The 19,999-nt window shown below is 43.5% G+C and overlaps 1 protein-coding gene across 2 annotated transcripts in view; it reads right to left on the bottom strand.

The window, feature by feature from the left end:
• Nucleotides 1–3,425: 3,425 nt before the first annotated feature.
• The window catches only part of LOC139371134 (solute carrier family 41 member 1), a 30,635-nt gene continuing 14,061 nt past the window's right edge, over nt 3,426–19,999 (bottom strand). The window contains exons 3-12 of one of the 2 annotated variants that reach the window (XR_011627208.1): nt 17,795–17,902; nt 11,242–11,313; nt 10,739–10,883; nt 10,128–10,274; nt 7,553–7,700; nt 6,543–6,622; nt 6,289–6,423; nt 6,021–6,169; nt 5,183–5,931; nt 4,491–5,100 (exon numbers count right to left, since the gene is read on the bottom strand). Coding sequence is in view for 1 of the 2 variants with exons in the window: in XM_071111222.1 (XP_070967323.1) it covers nt 5,746–5,931; nt 6,021–6,169; nt 6,289–6,423; nt 6,543–6,622; nt 7,553–7,700; nt 10,128–10,274; nt 10,739–10,883; nt 11,242–11,313; nt 17,795–17,902 (1,170 nt within the window). In the remaining variant the exon portion in view is untranslated. Of the gene's footprint in view, nt 5,932–6,020; nt 6,170–6,288; nt 6,424–6,542; nt 6,623–7,552; nt 7,701–10,127; nt 10,275–10,738; nt 10,884–11,241; nt 11,314–17,794; nt 17,903–19,999 lie in introns of both variants that reach the window. The other variant, XM_071111222.1, reaches the window with a different exon arrangement.

Raw genomic sequence — 19,999 nt, 5'->3', positions numbered from 1 at the left:
ATGACATTTTGTTACACGATATCCCTAACAGAGAGAGAGAGAGAGAGAGAGAGAGAGACATGACATTTTGTTACATGATATCCCTAACAGAGAGATCGGAGAGAGAGAGAGACATGACATTTTGTGACATGATATCCCTAACAGAGAGATCGAGAGAGAGAGACATGACATTTTGTTACATGATATCCATAATGGTGGGAATATTGGCTTGACAAATCATCCTTCAACAAACTTCAATTTTTGATAACGTTCATCTCACATCAGTTGACATCCTGTCTTTCCTCACTCACCACTGAAGCCCAGTTAAGTCTTCCAATCAGAACACACCAAACAAGTAAAGCCATCTTTTTTTACAGATTCTCCTAATTTCTTGCGCTGGAAAACATGTCATACAATTAGGAGAGCAGATTTCACCTAGACAGGCCTCTTTCTCAATAAGAGCTGTCTCTACCCTCTCTGGTCTCTCTCTGGCCTCCCAGTAAGGCCACTCTAACCTCGGTGAAACCTATGTGTGCATGGCCGCAGGAAGATGTTTTGGGCTGGGGGTGCTTGTTGACAGGGGGAGGAGGCAACGAAGACACATTAACATTTTTATAAATATTATTTTAGTTTTCTCAGATTTATCAGGGGGTGCTGCAGCACCCTCAGCACCCCTACTTCCTGCAGCTATGTTTGTGCATAACCGTCATCCTGCCAGAAACTTCGGCAGGCCGGACAAACATAGAGACAGAAATTTGGGCTAAGTGTTTGTGTGCAAAAAAAGTAAACAAAGAAACAACAATCTAATTTAAGACATTTCACTATCATAGCCCTTTGGGGGGATTTAGGGGAGAACAAGGAAGTGTTGACACTTAGTTGTGGGGCGCTGCCGCCCCAGGGACCACTAAGGACAGGATTGGCAAGAACTGGGCTGACTTTAATTCAAGAAACAACCCTCCAACTGAGTGTGAAACATGATTGTGTATAGAGGTTCCTGGCACCTGACCTTACGACCTGGCACCACGTTAGTGACCTCTGTCCACAGAATAGTTTGAAGTTGCCTCTCACTGCTGATATATGGTTAGGTATGTTTTCATCTCTCCCCAATGGTTCAGGTTAGGATTTGGGAAGGGTAAGCTGATCCAAGATCTGTGCTTAAAAAGCAACTTCTACCCAGAGATGTTAACACTTCCTGTTTCTGTTCAGGTTAGTGTTCAGTCTACTGACTGGGATGGAAGGTTGTTACCTAAGTGGATTCAGGTCTATACATTCTGATCCGGGTCCCTGTGCAGCATACCCCACTGAATCACTACTCTAAAGGCAAGGCAAATTGGGATGGTCATTTAAGGCCCTGTGCACTCCCCTTCATCAAACATTGTTCACATAGGGACCGATTCCGACTTAGGAAATGAATGCCTTTGATACGCACTGCTCAGTAGTTGGTATTCAGACTTACCTTATGCAGGTACGAAACGGGCTTTGCAGACGTGGTTCCCTTGAGCATGCTAAATACATTTAATTAAACTGCTAAAAACCCCACCGCTAGTTGGCCAACAGATTTTCTTGTGCTGTTTTCAATCAATACGGTTTTCAGTACATTTGTCTTAAGACATCCCTTAAATACGGGGTATTTGAAATTTGAATTTTGTCAACCAACTCATTAGAATACATTGGTTCAGAATAAAGGGATCAATGAAAGAAAGCCATCTAAATACACTACCTGTCAAAGGTTTTAGAACACTTACTCATCCAAGGGTTTTTCTTTATTTTTACTATTTTCTACACTGTAGAATAGTGAAGACATTAAAACTAAGAAATAACACATATGGAATCATGTAGTAACCAAAAAAGTGTTACACAAATCAAAATATATTTTATATTGGAGATTCTTCAAAAAGCCACCCTTTGCCTTGATGACAGCTTTGCACACTCTTGGCATTCTCTCAACCAGCTTCCCCTAGAATTATTTTCCAACAGTCTTGAAGGAGTTCTCACATATGCTGAGCACTTGTTGGATGCTTTATTTCACGTGGTCCGACTCATCCAAAACCATCTCAATTTGGTTGAGGTCGGTGGATTGTGGAGACCAGGTCATCTGATTCAGCACTCCATCACTCTTCTTTTTGGTCAAATAGCTCTTACACAGCATGGAGGTGTGTGTTGGGTCGTTTTCCTGTTGAAAAACAAATGATAGTCCCACTAAGCCCAAACCAGATGGGATGGTGTTTCGCTGCAGAATGCTGTGGTGGCCATGCTGGTTAAGTGTGCCTTGAATTCTAAATAAATCACAGAAAGTGTCAACAGTAAAGCACCCCCACACCATAACACCTCCTCCTCCAAGCTTTACGGTGGGAACCACATATGCGGAGATCATCCGTTCACCCACACCACGTCTCACAAAGACACGGCGGTTGTAACCAAAAATCTCAAATTTGGACGCATCAGACCAAAGGATAGATTTCCATTGGTCTAATGTCCATTGCTCGTGTTTCCTGGCCCAAGCAAGTCTCTTCTTATTATTGGTGTCCTTAAGTAGTGGTTTCTTTGCAGCAATTCAACCACGAAGGCCTGATTCACACAGACTCCTCTGAACAGTTGATGTTGAGATGTGTCTGTTACTTGAGCTCTGTGAAGCATTTATTTGGGCTGCAATTTCTGAGGCTGGTAACTATAATGAACTTATCTTCTGCAACAGAGGTAACTTTGGGTCTTCCATTCCTGTGGTGGTCCTCATGAGAGCCAGTTTCATCATAGCTCTTGATGGTTTTTGAGACTGCATTTAAAGAAATGTTTAAAGTTATTACATTTTCCTTGTTGACTGAAATTCATGTCTTAAAGTAATGATGGAATGTTGTTTCTCTTTGCTTATTTGAGTTGTTCTTGCCATAATATGGACTTAGTCTTTTACCAAATAGGGCTATCTTCTGTATACCACCCCTACCTTGTCACAACACAATTGATTGGCTAAAACGCATTAAGAAGGAAATCAATTCCACAAATTAACTTTGAAGAAGGTACACCTGTTAATTGAGATGTATTCCAGGTGACTACCTCATGAAGCTGGTTGAGAGAATGCCAAGAGTGTGCAAAGCTGTCATCAAGGCAAAGGGTGACTATCTGAAGAACCTCAAATCTCAAATATGTTTTGTTTAACACTTTTTTGGTAACTACATGATTCCATATGTGTTATTTCCTAGTTGTGATGACTTCACTATTATTCTACAAAGTATAAAATAGTAAAAATAAAGAAAAAACATTGAATGAGTAGGTCTTCTAAAACGTTTGACCGGAAGTGTATATGCATATTCGTCTCCTTTTCAGCACCAACTGATAGATTTAGAAATACTGTGATTGTGTAGATTATTTGGGCACATTTTAGGGTTAGGAAAGTATGTATGAATCATAAGGAAAAAAATGGTTTGGAGAGCCTTTACACACTAAACATATTGATGAATCAAAAATACAGTAGTTTAATTTATCCTGAATCAAGTACAATCCATTAAATATTGGAAGGTGGCCTCCCGAGTGGCGTAGTGGTCTAAGGCAGTGCATTGTGATTCTAGCTGTGCCACTAGAGATCCTGGGTCGAGTCTAGGCTCTGTCGCAGCCGGCCGTGACCGGGACAATTGGCCCAGCATCGTCCGGGCTAGGGGAGGGTTTGGCCGGCAGGGATGTTCTTGTCCTATCGCACTCTAGCGACTCCTGTGGCGGGCAGGGCGCAATGCACGCTGACACAGTCGCCAGGTGTACGGTGTTTCCTATGACACATTGGTGCGGCTGGATTTTGGGTTAAGCGGGCATTGTGTCAAGGGTTGGCTTGTGTTTCGGGGGACGCACAGCTCTCAACCTTCGCCTCTCCCGAGTCCGTACCGGAGTTGCAGCAATGGGACAAGACTGTAACTATCAATTGGATATCACAAAGTTGGGGAGAAAAAGGGGTAACATAAAAATAAATAAATAATTTAATAACAAATATTGGAACTGTATGACAATGGTCAAACTGCTACGTGTGGTCCGAGTTCCATAATGATTCAAATAGGCTACATGTCCCTAATTATTGGACAGCATTAACCTAATATGATCCAGTAATGCTAGCGACCCTCAGGAACAACTTCACGGATGTGACAGAGGAAGGAAAGGTAAACGGATTGGAATGATGCAAAGGGTAAGGTACAAATTGAAGAACTAGCACTAAAGTGACAGTTATAAATGTATGTGTGTATTACTGATGATGGCTCCCGATAGTGGCTAATATTTAACATGATACAAATTGTAAAATAAAATGGAGAAAAGCCAGGGCATATAATTAAAACATTTTAAAGCGCTTATATCAACTGGGCAGGTTCAGCCCTATAGAAGCCTAAAGCTTGGGTCTCCAAATTTAATCTACGCAAATTATGAGGGCACTGTCACGACTTCCGCCGAAGTCGGTCCCTCTCCTTATTCGGGCGACGTTCAGCGGTCTACGTCACCGGCCTTCTAGCCATCGCCGATCCACCTTTCATTTTCCATTTGTTTTGTCTTTGTTTTACACACCTGGTTTCAATTCCCCAATTACATGTTCATTATTTAACCCTCTGTTTTCCCCATGTTTTTTGTGCGTGATTGTTTTATGTATGTTCAGTACGTTATTGTGGGCTCAGTATTACGAATATTTGAGTAAAGTTACTTGTGTTACTCATCTCTGCTGTCCTGCGCCTGACTCTGCACCAGCTACACCCAGACCATTACAGGCACACAATACAACTGTGGAATAACAGCACATCTATTTATAGCCTAAAAGGGGCCACAATACATGTCATGTTGATATGATTTTCAGTTTGGTTTCATATTCGTCTCCACGGATCATAAGGAAGAATCATCTAAAACAATTGCTGTGTGTATTTACAATCCCCTTCTCCAAATGGATTACTCATTTATCTAGCTCTTATCAACCACTCTTATCAATTTACAATGTATAGTTATTGGAGAAAGCTGTTATTTCTATTGGGAAAAAGAAAGTAGACGCTTTTTCCACTTGGAACCGGCAGGTTCGCTCAATCTTACTCCTGGTTTCCTTGCGCGTAAAGGTGGTGGAATTAAGTCAAGGTCAGAATACAGTGTCCTCCACCTCCACCACACCTGCATTTCTTAGATCTCCACCCTGAATGAATAGCGGGTGAATATCATGCTATTCTCATGCTTAAATTCAAGGTCAGAATACGCGTACAGAGAAAAGTGCATAAAAAGGGAATTCACTTGCATTTACAGGCGCGTAACTCGGATCGGAATCGGCCCCTTATCTCATCATTAATTCATCTCTTTATATATATATATATATAGCACTTGGTGATAAAGCATTCTAGGCTTGTGTGAGTTTTTTTGCTGTCTGTCTTCCCAAGTCTTTAAAATATATCTCATCTTTACAAATGTGGCCAACGTGACTGGCCCAAGGGAGAATGTCCCCATTGAAAATAATGAGGATTAATCTGCCCAAAGATAAAACAGATATAGATTCATATCAAATTCACTATTACCAATAATAATCATAATCATTGTAGTAATAATAATAAAAAACAATAGTAGTAGAACTCTCTTATTTAGTCAAATAAAGAAAGAGTTGAGTAGTCTGAGACCCAGTGAGGGGAGGGGGGAGGAGGTTGGGGTCAAAGGGTCAGGGGTTAGGTCTGGGTCTGAAAGTCATTCAGCTGTTCTGTGGTTCAGATGTTTAAAGGGAGATACTGTACAGTTCCGTTGTGTATGTATGCTGTCCAGGTGTGTGTGTGTTCAGTCTCCCACGTCGGTGTCTCTGTCTCCAATGAGCCAGAGGACATGGAAGCAGAGGGCCAGGAAGCCGGTCCCCAGCAGATCTCCCAGGGCCGTCAGGTAAGGAATAGAGAAGTTATCAGGGTTCATCCCCCTACTCCACATCCAGTGGACCATCCAGTCAGCCAGGTACAACAGGATCAACACCTAGAGACAGAGAGGGAGAGTGGTGAGGAGGGGAGGGGAAGGGGGGGGGGGGGTGCATGTGAGTGAGTGGTGCGTGCGTGTGCGTGTACCTGCAGTAGAGCAGCTGCCATATAAAAGGCAATGAATGTGGACGTTAGAGTGGTGTGTCCTCCCTGCATGGAGTTGATAGTGTAGAGGAAGACCAGGTGACCTGGAGCGACCAGGAGGAAGAGCACCCGCGCCGAACGAGAGTTCACATCTGAGAGAGAGGGGCAAGAAAGACGTGTTTACATAATAACACTCAACAAACCAACATTTTGATTGCAATCTTGCATCAGTAAACATTTACCCTTAACATAAAAACCAATCAATACTCACGTGAGCCAAAGAAGGAGGTGCAGGGAGTGGGGCATTTTCTGGGGTTCGGGTCAGGCTCTCCCATTGGGATACCGTTCATGTGCAGATAGGTGGAGATTCTACTGGCCTGCACTGCAACCAGGTTACCTCCCACACCTGGCAGAGCACATCACAGTACACGCATGAGACAGACAGGCATAGTCTATGAGGGGTCTCGTATCAGTGGTTGTGTATGAGTGGTTATGTGCTGGGTATTTCAATGCCAGGAGTCTCACCGTTGATAACAGGAGTGAAGACAGCCATACCAGCAAAGTTGGGGTTGGACACAGTCTTATCTAGGATCAGACCCCCAACACTAAGGAGAGCACAGAGGAGGGGAGGTGAGACACAGGACAGACACGGGTGAGACAGAAGAGATGAGAGGTAGGAGAGACAGGTTAGAGAACAGTGACATAGATAAGAGGTGGGTGAGACAGGTTAGAGAACAGAGCAGAGACACAGAGCAGACACGGGTGAGACAGAAGAGATGAGAGGTAGGAGAGACAGGTTAGAGAACAGTGACATAGATAAGAGGTGGGTGAGACAGGTTAGAGAACAGAGACACAGATGAGAGGTGAGACAGGTTAGAGAACAGAGACACAGATGAGAGGTAGGTGAGACAAGTTGGAGAACAGACACAGATGAGGTAGGTGAGACAGGTTAGAGAACAGAGAAACAGATGAGAGGTAGGTGAGACAAGTTTGAGAACAGACACAGATGTGAGGTGGATGAGACAGGTTAGAGAACAGAGACACAGATGAGAGGTAGGTGAGACCGGTTAGAGAACAGAGACACAGATGTGAGGTGGGTGAGACAGGTTAGAGAACAGAGACACAGATGAGAGGTAGGTGAGACAGGTTAGAGAACAGAGACACAGATGTGAGGTGGGTGAGACAGGTTAGAGAACAGAGACACAGATGAGAGGTAGGTGAGACAGGTTAGAGAACAGATACACAGATGAGAGGTAGGTGAGACAGGTTAGAGAACAGAGACACAGATGTGAGGTGGGTGAGACAGGTTAGAGAACAGATACACAGATGAGAGGTGGATGAGACAGGTTAGAGAACAGTGACACAGATGAGAGGTGGGTGAGACAGGTTAGAGAACAGAGACACAGATGTGAGGTGGGTGAGACAGGTTAGAGAACAGATACACAGATGAGAGGAAAGTTAGGCACAGAGAGAGGAGAGAAGGGGCGAGACACAAGAGACACAGGTGAGAGAGTGGCTCAACATAGGTCTTGTACCTGCTGATTGCCATGGCAATGATGACAGGTTCCCAGCCTGAGTAGAGCACCTCTCTGGTGGACGGGATCCTCCGAGCGATCAGCACCCACAGAGGGGTCATTGCCACAAACACAGCACACACCAACGGGTTGGCATAGTCGTTAAACTCTATAAGAGAACACGCACACACACACAGGGGTTAACATCATCGCTATGCTATATAACACACACTTCATCAGCTCAATATAGAAACTCAGACTGGGTGTGAATGGGAAATCGTGAGTGTTTCCATGTATTTATGTGTGCTCGTGGGGGCAATAAAAAACACCTTTTTCTGAATCACATGCCGCAGAGTGTGGTGATGAGCTAACACTAGACGGCATACAGTGAGGGAAAAAAGTATTTAAACCCCTGCTGATTTTGTACGTTTGCCCACTGACAAAGAAATGACCCGTCTATAATTTAAATGGTAGGTTTTATTTGAACAGTGAGAGACAGAATAACAACAAAAAATCCAGAAAAACGCATGTCAAAAAATGTTATAAATAGATTTGCATTTTAATGAGGGAAATAAGTATTTGACCCCTCTGCAAAACATGACTTGGTGGCAAAACCCTAGTTGGCAATCACAGAGGTCAGACGTTTCTTATATTTGGCCACCAGGTTTGCACACATCTCAGGAGGGATTTTGCAGATCTTCTCCAAGTCATTAAGGTTTCGAGGCTGACGTTTGACAACTCGAACCTTCAGCTCCCTCCACAGATTTTCTACAGGATTAAGGTCGGGAGACTGGCTAGGCCACTCCAGGACCTTAATGTGCTTCTTCTTGAGCCACTCCTTTGTTCCCTTGGCCGTGTGTTTTGGGTCATTGTCTTGCTGGAATATCCATCCACGACCCATTTCCAATGCCCTGGCTGAGGGAAGGAGGTTCTCACCCAAGATTTGACGGTACATGGCCCGTCCATCGTCCCTTTGATGCAGTGAAGTTGTCCTGTCCACTTAGCAGAAAAACACCCCCAAAGCATAATGTTTCCACCTCCATGTTTGACGGTGGGGGTGGTGTTCTTGGGGTCATAGGCAGCATTCCTCCTCCTCCAAACACGGCGAGTTGAGTTGATGCCAAAGAGCTCAATTTTGGTCTCATCTGACCACAACACTTTCACCCAGTTGTCCTCTGAATCATTCAGATGTTCATTGGCAAACTTCAGACGGTCATGTATATGTGCTTTCTTGAGCAGGGGGACCTTGCGGGCGCTGCAGGATTTCAGTCCTTCACGGCGTAGTGTGTTACCAATTGTTTTCTTGGTGACTATGGTCCCAGCTGCCTTGAGATCATTGACAAGATCCTCCCGTGTAGTTCTGGGCTGATTCCTTACTGTTCTCATGATCATTGCAACTCCACGAGGTGAGATCTTGCATGGAGCCCCAGGCCGAGGGAGATTGACAGTTCTTTTGTGTTTCTTCCATTTGCGAATAATCACACCAACTGTTGTCACCTTCTCACCAAGCTGCTTGGCGATGGTCTTGTAGCCCATTCCAGCCTTGTGTAGGTCTACAATCTTGTCCCTGACATCCTTGGATAGCCCTTTGGTCTTGGCCATGGTGGAGAGTTTGGAATCTGATTGATTGATTGCTTCTGTGGACAGGTGTGTTTTATACAGGTAACAAACTGAGATTAGGAGCACTCCCTTTAAGTGTGTGCTCCTAATCTCAGCTCGTTACCTGTATAAAAGACACCTGGGAGCCAGAAATCTTTCTGATTGAGAGGGGGTCAAATACTTATTTCCCTCATTAAAATGCAAATCCATTTATAACATTTTTTGACATGTGTTTTTCTGGATTTTTGTTGTTGTTATTCTGTCTCTCACTGTTCAAATAAACCTACCATTAAAATGATAGACTGATCATTTCTTTGTCAGTGGGCAAACGTACAAAATCAGCAGATCAAAAGATCAAATACTTTTTTCCCCTCACTGTAGCTATGGGATCACACAGTCAGACATACATACATCCCCTACCACTGTGAGGTTAGTGGTGGAGCCAAACCTCAAGTAGGCCTATGTTAAAATAAGATCCTTACTTTAAGAGTCTAGCAGTTATTAAGGGGTGAGTTAAAGTGTTTCTAATGGGACTTTTACTGCCACACTCACACCCTGGGGTGAGACAGATAGGTGTAAAGTCGGGGTGGGGAACTCCAGTCCTTGAGGGCCGGATTGGTGTCACACTTTTTCTCCATCCCTAGCAAACACAGCCGATTAATCAAACTGCATTCTAAACTGAAGATCATGATTAGGTGATTATTGGAGTCAGGTGTGTTAGCTGGGGCAAAACTGTTACACCAATCAGGCCCTCGACGACTGGAGTTGCCCACCCCTGGTGTAACGTAAAGTGGGTGTTTGTGATGAGTGTGTTTGAGTGTGTGTGTATCTGTATCTCAAGCATAGCGATACTATGCACTATATATACATGTTCTATTTAATTCTGAGATCACAAGTGTGTGTTTGTGTGTCTGTGTTTGTATCTGTATCACAAGTGTGTGTGTGTGTGTTGTTGCTGTATCTTTCGTGTGTGTATGTGTGTGTGTGTGTGTCGTACCTAGCTCCTTGTACAATCCTGTGCTGATGCCAGCCAGCAGAGAGAGGGTGATCAGGTCTCCCAGACTTGCAGCGATGGGCGTGGCCACGTTGTCAGGGTTGATGCCCACCTTCCTGGCTGCAATGATCACACCGATCATAATGATCCCTGCAGACAGAAAGAGGGTTCGTAATGTTAAACCCACCAATCATAATGATCCCTGCAGACAGAAAGAGGGGCTTAATGTTAAACCCACCAATCATAATGATCCCTGCAGACAGAAAGAGGGGCTTAATGTTAAACCCACCAATCATAATGATCTCTGCAGACAGAAAGAGGGGCTTAATGTTAAACCCACCAATCATAATCAGTTTTATGGAATTTGTAACATAAACTCAGCAAAAAAAGAAATGTCTCTTTTTCAGGACCCTGTCTTTCAAAGATAATTCGTAAAAATTGCTGAAATTAAATGCAGTTGACAGTGTGAGGACGTTTCTTTTTTTGCTGAGTTGATATTATCAATTTTCCGCTGTCAAATCGTATCTAGGGTTACCATGTGCCTATGAATAATTACAGTCTGAAAAACGTCAATCAGTATTAAAGATTATTGTCTCCTATCCTCCTAGTGGTACCTAGTATCAGAGAGGCGATGAATGCGGTAGCCACACTGGAGGCACACAGCAAGATAGCATGTCCCAGTCTAAAGTTCCCCTCTGGGATCCAGCCAAAGATCACTGCTGCGATGGATGCCAGGAACCCTACTACTGTGGCCTGGACCTAGGAGGCAGAGAAAGGGAGGGAAGGGTTACTGTAAACTGTAGTGTGTGTGTGTGTGTGTGTGTGTGTGTGTGTGTGTGTCAGTTTCCTGTAACCCCCTGGTGAGCTGACCCAGCACGCAGGGATCCATCTAGCAGGTTACGTGACTGTTGGGGATCCAAAGTCTGGGGTTGAGGGGTTCCATGAACCACAGATTCAGCACTTTTACATCTGACACTGTTCATGTATGGTAACACAATGATTGGGCATATTTTGTTTTATATCTGTGACCTGTTTTGTTTGGGAAAATGTTGAATGTTGTTCTGTGTTCCCCAGTGTTCCATCTAGGTGTTGTGGGATGTTCCATAGTGTTTCGTACCTGGATGAGGGCGAGGTTTCCAACGATCATCTTCCACATGTCCTTTGCTGAGTCCATCTGACCAACATTAGCCTGCACAGAGAGACACACACAGAAGACCATAAGAGACCACGACCAGAACACAACTATAACACAACCACAACACAACTATAACACAACTATAATACAACCATAACACAACCATAACACAACTAGAAAACAGGAGACCATGAGTCCACAACCACAACCATAACACAACCACAACACAACCATAACACAACTATAACACAGGAGACCATGAGACCCCGACCACAACACAACCATAACACAACCACAACACAACCATAACACAACTATAACACAGGAGACCATGAGACCATGACCACAACACAACCTTAACACAACTATAACACAGGAGATCATGAGACCATGAGTCCACGACCACGACCACAACACAACCATAACACAACCACAACGCAACCATAACACAACTATAACACAGGAGACCATGAGACCATGACCACAACACAACCTTAACACAACTATAACACAGGAGATCATGAGACCATGAGTCCACGACCACGACCACAACACAACCATAACACAACCACAACGCAACCATAAAACAACTATAACACAGGAGACCATGAGACCCCGACCACAACACAACCATAACACAACTATAACACAGGAGACCATAAGAGACCCCGACCACAACACAACCATAACACAACCACAACACAACCATAAAACAACTATAACACAGGAGACCATGAGACCATGACCGCAACACAACCATAACACAACTATAACACAGGAGACCATGAGACCATGAGTCCAAGACCACGACCACAACACAACTATAACACAGGAGACCATGAGACCATACACACAACACAACCATAACACAACTATAACACATGAGACCATGACCACAACACAACCATAACACAACTATAACACAGGAGACCATGACCACAACACAACCATAACACAACTATAACACAGGAGACCATGAGACCATGACCACAACACAACCATAACACAACTATAACACAGGAGACCATGAGACCATGACCACAACACAACCATAACACAACTATAACACAGGAGACCATGAGACCATGACCACAACACAACTATAACACAGGAGACCATGAGACCATGAGTCCACGACCACAACACAACCATAACACAACTATAACACAGGAGACCATGAGACCATGACCACAACACAACCATAACACAACTATAACACAGGAGACCATGAGTCCACGACCACAACACACTACCATCTGACTGGCCACGGTTTGAATCCAGAAAAGGTAACCAGAATCATGATGTTTCAAAAACATAGAATGTGTTCGCCTGAGTGTGAAAGTGTACATGAACACGTGTGTGTTTGAGTATGTGTGTGTGTCAATGTGTGTGTGTGAGCGCTGTGCCATTGGCCCTGGCTTCTGTCAGAACAATCAGGAGTCAGTTCTCTGGACAAAGGAGCTCTGGAGTTCTGACCCCTTCACCCTGTGGCCGACTCCAATTATCTCATCTCTCTCCACACACACACACACACACACACACACACACACACACACACACACACACACACACACACACACACACACACACACACACACACACACACACACACACACACACACACACACACACACGTACAGCTAACCTTGTGGGGACACACAATTCAGTCCCATTCAAAATCCTATTTTCCCTAACCCCTAACCCTAAACCTAACCCATACTCTTACCCTAACCTTAACCCTAACCTTAACCCTAGCTCCTAAGATTGGACTAAGAAGCATTATCAATGGAGGATCTCAAATGAAAATACTTCCCCGTCCAAGACTAGGCTTAATGTGTCGGGGAAAAGGCCCTTAGAGCTGTAGCAGGACAGGTGTGTATGTGTGTGTGTAGCAGAGAGCTGATAGAGGAAGACTGAGTCAGTGGCTGTGTTTGAAACCCATCTCTCTTTACTTCCTCTCATTCACGGATCCTTCCATTGATTACCCAGTTATGTAGGAAACAAGATGGCATGATGTAAAATTGATCGTTACTGTGGATGCTCTTTACAGATTTGTTACACAACTATACATACAACTGGATGAGCTATGCAAATTAATTAATATCATATTAGATCTGTGATTAGGCTACTCCTCTGAAAGGCAGAAGGAAGGATGCTTTTTCTAAGTATTCAAACAGGGTGAAATGCTGAGTATCTTCTCCCCCCCACCCCCAACACTACATCAAGCTCTAGTGACTAGCCATATGACTGCCAAAAACAGAGAGAATGCTTTGGAAGGAGAGAAAAGAACATGTTTGAAGGAGAGAGCAGAGAGCAAGAGTGAGAGTGAAAGTGAGTATAGAGAGAGAGAGAGAGATAGAGGGGAGCGAGAGATGAAAGAGATAGAGAGAGGGGAGCGAGAGAGAGAGAGAGAGAGTTTGAATGGAGAAGTTGGCTCAGAGCCAGACCACATTGGCATCTAGGTCTCAGCTTGAGCTTCTGTTCCCAATGTGAACACACATATGGGGCTAGTACTAAACACTACTGCCACTCATGTGATCCTGATTCAGTTACAGCAACTCTGCCTCAGTATCAGCATGGCAGTATTTTTATTTGTGTGTGCCTGTGAGTATCCGAGTGTGTGTGTGGCAGAGCGTTAATAAGAGGAAGACTGAGTCAGCAGCTGTTTTTGAAACCCATCTCTCCTTCCTTCCTCTCTTCCACTAATCCTTGCATTGATTACCCAGCTATGTAAAAAAAGACAGATGACATGATGCAGTAAGCTGGCTCTCAACACTATGTGGTAGCTAATGTGATTATGCATGCCTGCAGTCATTCACTAAATATGATTATTCCAATACTTATAGTCAATTAGGGTCACAAACAAGGATCATAGAGAGTTACAAAAACACATGTTTGTAAGAAGGAAAAAAAGGGAGGGAGAGAGATAGAGGGGCAGAAAGAGAGACAGAAAGAAAGAAAGAGAGAGAGAGAGAGAGAGAGAGAGAGAGAGAGAGAAAGAGAGAAAGAAAGAAAGAAAGAAAGAAAGAAAGAAAGAAAGAAAGAAAGAAAGAAAGAAAGAAAGAGAGAGAGAGAGAGAATTATACTAGCCTCATTTTCTCTCCTACTCTTTAAACAAAGATGACAAGTTACAGCAGACCAAAATAACAAGCAATTCAAGGAGAAGCGTTGTCATGTGTATGGCATTCTGCCTTAGCCCCTGGGGGTTCTTTTTTATTTGATAAGTGCATTAGGAAACTTACAGTCGGCTTAATCTGCTGATAATTAGTAATGCCATGGAAAGAAACGTGGCCGACCGGGGCCAGCCAAGATCCTCAAAGAAAAATAATAACTCTGGGATATACGGGGAGTCTATCATACCATACACATTACATACTCAGGTCACCTGCCACACAATACACACTAAGCTCCCTTGTCATCAAGCCTCAGCAAAGAAATAGCCTCGACAAGGAAACAGCCAGGAAACGCAATGGAGAAGCTTCTCATCCTGGAACGGGGTACGTATACCCACCACAGTAATATCAATAAACACATGCCATGATTTCTTAAGAAACCCTATAATGAATTGCGTACTACGTCATACTGTATATGTGCAGATATGTGCACCACATCATTGCTCTCTCTCTCTCACTCAACTGTTTGTGCATCTTGCTAGCTGTCACTCAAATGCAGATGGGCTGAACCTCATTCACTGGAACTTCAATTGCTAAGGACCCATGTGGTGTAAAATGGCACTGTACAGCTTCCAGTAAACAGTTGCTTTCAAACTAGGGATTGTGTTGCTAATTGACATAAAACAGTAATTCTGCTCATAGACACATCCTGTCCAAAGCGGGAGGTTTAAAAATGACTCACTAGTCGCCAAAATTCCGGTGCATGTCTTTAATAATCAGGACAGGAAAGAACTGGAAAAGCTTATCACATTCTGCTGTGTTTGTCAGCCTGTTTTCCCACAAGCCAATGGAAGGAATGTGTGGATTGGTGTACTTAAGAGCAGCAGTGGACTAATTCGCATTTAGCACCACATAGCTCCAGGGATAGGAGGCTAGGCTAGCTAGCGCCTCCTGTTAACAACACCAGTGTCCCAATGACCCCTCTGCCTGCTGCCTACAATGGACAATAGTGTTGTGTTGTTCTAATGGTGTGGTTAGCTGAGTGTTAGCTCATGATCTAAGAGCCTAATAGAGATTTAAACACTTGCCTGGTGGCAGGTACAACAGACCCATGGCGTTAAACGTTGAGCAAAATCAGAGAAATCAGTTTAAACCAGAGAAATAACAGGAAAGCTGGGATCTGTTACGGTTAGTTAGCCTGTCAAATGTCTTACGAAACCAGAAACATACAGTACAAAACTCAACTGACTAAAGTCTAGCGAGAAAATGCAAAACAACACTTGGTTGTCAGGTTGGTAAGTGTTGTTGTTGATAAAGTGTATGTGTGAGATATTCAGCCCTTCTGAAAATATTTTCCCATTGACACAATCCTTCAGACATTGTTACGTCTGGAGAGGAGACAGGTCAACAGGTGTCCAAACTGATTACACACTCCCATACACCTAGGGCAGGTTGACGCTGGATCAGATAGCTGTGTTGGATCAGTAGAGCAGGGGAGTGGAATGTTGGCCAGAGGTCAGGTCACAACCCAAGATAAATAACATTTAGCAATCATGACCTATGACTTTTGACTGTTGAACAATCACTTGAGAGGTTCCAAGTGAGTGATTAAAATAACAAACTTTTCCGGGGCACCACCAGTACAGAGCTTGCTCAGGAATGGCAGCAGGAAGGTGTGAGTGCATCTGCACGCACAGTGAGGCAAAGACTTTTGGAGGATGGCCTGGTGTCAAGAAGGGCAGCAAAGAAGCCACTTCTCTCCAGGAAAAACATCAGGGACAGACTGATATTCTGCAAATGGTACAGGGATTAGACTGCTGAGGACTGGGGTAAAGTCAGTTTCTCTGATGAATCCCCTTTCCGATTGTTTGGGGCATACGGAAAAAAGCTTGTCCGGAGAAGACAAGGTGAGCACTACCATCAGTCCTGTGTCATGCCAACAGTAAAGCATCCTGAGACCATTCATGTGTGGGGTTGCTTCTCAGCCAAGGGAGTGGGCTCACTCACAATTTTGCCTAAGAACACAGCCATGACTAAAAAGAATGGTACCAACACATCCTCCGAGAGCAACTTCTCCCAACCATCCAGGAACAGGTGATGAACAATGCCTTTTCCAGCATGATGGAGCATGATGGAGCACCTTGCATAAGGCAAAAGTGATAACTAAGTGGCTCAGGGAACATGGCCAGGAATCTCCCCAGACCTTAATCCCATTGAGAACTTGTGGTCAATCCTCAAGAGGCGGGTAGACAAACAAAAACCCACAAATTCTTTTTTTTGTTTTTTTTTTTTTTTGAATTTTACCCCTTTTTCTCCCCAATTTCGTAGTATCCAATTGTTGTAGTAGCTACTATCTTGTCTCATCGCTACAACTCCCGTACGGGCTCGGGAGAGACGAACGTTGAAAGTCATGCGTCCTCCGATACACAACCAACCAAGCCGCTGCTTCTTTAACACAGCGCACATCCAACCCGGAAGCCAGCTGCACCAATGCGCCGGAGGAAACACTGTGCACCTGGCCACCTTGGCTAGCGTACACTGCGCCCAGCCCGCCACAGGAGTTGCTGGTGCGCGATGAGACAAGGACACCCCTACCGACCAAGCCCTCCCTAACCCGGGCGACGCTAGGCCAATTGTGCGTCGCCCCACGGACCTCCCGGTCGCGGCCGGTTACGACAGAGCCTGGGCGCGAACCCAGGACTCTGATGGCACAGCTGGCGCTGCAGTACAGCGCCCTTAACCACTGCGCCACCCGGGAGGCCCAAAACCCACAAATTCTGACAAACTCCAAGCATTGATTATGCAAGAATGGGCTGCCATCAGTCAGGATGTGGCCCAGAAGTTAATTGGCAGCATGCCAGGGCGGATTGCAAAGGTCTTGAAAAAGAAGGGTCAACACTGCAGATATTGGCTCTTTGCATCAACTTCATGTAATTGTCAATAAAAGTCTTAGACACTTATGAAATGCTTGTAATTATACTTCAGTATTCCATAGTAACATCTGACAAAAATATCTAAAGACACTGAAAACTTTGTGGAAATTAATATTTGTGTCATTCTCAAAACTTTTTGCCACAACTGTATTGTTAAAACCAGTGGGCCTGATTAATCTGACAAGAACATTATGATAATGTTATGGTTTCTAGTGTTACACTCTGCTGCGCCTGATTAATCTGACAAGAACATTATGATAATGTTATGGTTTCTAGTGTTACACTCTGCTGCGCCTGATTAATCTGACAAGAACATTATGATAATGTTATGGTTTCTAGTGTTACACTCTGCTGCGCCTGATTAATCTGACAAGAACATTATGATAATGTTATGGTTTCTAGTGTTACACTCTGCTGCGCCTGATTAATCCAAACAGTATAGCAACACAATGGTTGCCAAATGTAGAGACCACAACAAAACACACTCACTGCTGTTGATAGTCTGGAGGCCAATGTCATCTCCAGGTTGCCCTTTAACCCCAGCAGCGCCGGGACCAGGATGAAGACCTCTGTCACCTCCGTAAACACCGTCCAGTGCTGCAACACAACAACACACAATTACACAACTACACACAACACAATACCAGGTGTGTATTCATGGATGCCAAGGGAAGCCAGGCTTCCCCAAAAATGTGATCATTAAAACCATTTTTATTATATAACAACTTATTTTTCGTCTCTCTGTCTTTTCATAATTGTCCTTCAATTCTCACCGGAGAAATCATCCGAGCGAGGGAAACAGCGCCCCGCTATCTCAGTATGTGTAGCCCAAGTATATGATGCTGTCTCGACAAAAATAGTATGACATGTTGCCACCGTAGCATTTCATTAATTGATTCCAGCATTTGACCTTCATTCATAAAAAAATATATAAAATAATTATCCAATCAGTGTTCAGCTGAGCTCAACTGTGGGTGGTCCTGACGCAGCTAACTTAACTGGTTCATGCCAAATCAAGGAAGTCAGGGGCCTGGCAAGTGTTTTAGCCAGCTAGCCTAGTCTAGCTGGCTAAAACTAAAAGTGTGTACTATTGTTTGACAGTAATAGACCATTTTGGCAACATAAAAGAGAGGACAATTGCTTTGGAGTTCAGCCAGTCTAGTTGATAGGACTAAATTGTCTTTGGTGTGTTTAAGTTTGTTTTCACTGTATTAGGATAAGTATATATAGCCTAGTTGATTTGATTACGTTTAAGTTGAAACCAACTGGGCACAAATGTAAAATGTAAAAGTTGGGTGATAAAAATAAGCAATTCCCTGACGTTGATGACTTTTTGCAAATCCAATCAGTTTTCCACGTGGATTCAACGTCATCACATTGATGTTTTGTTATTTAAATGATTTGGAAACAATGTTCATTCAAACAGTTTTTGCCCAGTGGGAATGGTTCTGGAATGGCAGAGGAAGTGCACCAGTTGTCTTCGTGCTGACTTGCTGTAACTCCCCGTGGTTCTAAATCAGTAATTGTTTAGTAAACTGTCGGAAATATTAACTTGCTTGACCACTCTTTGTTAGATGGAATACTTGCTATTGTGAACTTCAGCAGACGGATGTTGCTCTCCGGTTTTGTGATGAAACAAATGTATGTGTGGTTGAATTTATTCCGCCACTGTGTGACTGTTGTCTTTTTGTTGTCTCTGCCTTATTGTACTGTATATGACAGTGGCGTATGAACAAACGGGTTAACTTCTTTGGGATAGGAGGCAGCATTTTCACTTTTGAATGAACTGCCTCCTACTCAGTCCCAGATGCTAATATATGCATATTATTATTATTGGATAGAAAACAATCTGAAGTTTCTAAAACTGTTTGAATGATGTCTGTGAGTATATCAGAACTCATATGGCAGGCAAAAACCTGAAAAAATCCAAACAGGAAGTGGGAAATCTGAGGTTTGTAGTTTTTGAACTCGGCCCCTATCGACATCCACTAGATGTCAACCGTCTTTAGAACGTTGTTTCAGGCTTCTACTGTGAAGTGGGAGCGAATGAGAGCTGTTTGACTAAGGGGTCTGGCAGCAGCCTCGTTCTCAGTCACGCGTGTTCACATGAGAGGTATCTCTCATTCCCACTGCTTTTCTACAGACAATGGAATTCTTCAGTTGGAACATTATTGAACATTTAAAAACATCCTAAAGATTGATTCTATACTTAGTTTGACAAGTTTCTTCGACCTGTAATATAACTTTTTGAACTTTTCGTCCGACTGGACCTGAACAAGCGTTTGGATTTGCCCTAACAAAATAAGCTATTTGGACATAAATGATGGACATTATTGAACAAATCAAACATTTATTGTTGAACTGGGATTCCTGGGAGTGCATTCCGATGAAGATCGTCAAAGGTAAGTGAATATTTATAATGCTATTTATGACTAATGTTGACTGCGCAACATGGCAGATATTTTGGCTGTTTTGGGCTCTGAGCGCCGTACTCAGATTATGCTTTTTCCGTAAAGTTTTTTTGAAATCTGACACAGCGGTTGCATTAAGGAGAAGTTTATGTATATTTCCATGTATAACACGTATTTTCATCAACATTTATAATGAGTATTTCTGTAAATTAATGTAGCTCTCTGCAAAATCACTGCATGTTTTGGAACTACTGAACATAACATGCCAATGTAAAATTAGATT

Source organism: Oncorhynchus clarkii, chromosome 17 (genome assembly GCF_045791955.1).
Source record: "Oncorhynchus clarkii lewisi isolate Uvic-CL-2024 chromosome 17, UVic_Ocla_1.0, whole genome shotgun sequence".
In the NCBI taxonomy this organism is placed as follows: Eukaryota; Metazoa; Chordata; class Actinopteri; order Salmoniformes; family Salmonidae; genus Oncorhynchus; species Oncorhynchus clarkii.
The sequence above is the reverse complement of the archived record's forward strand: the minus strand, read 5'-3'. Positions and strand labels throughout refer to the sequence as shown.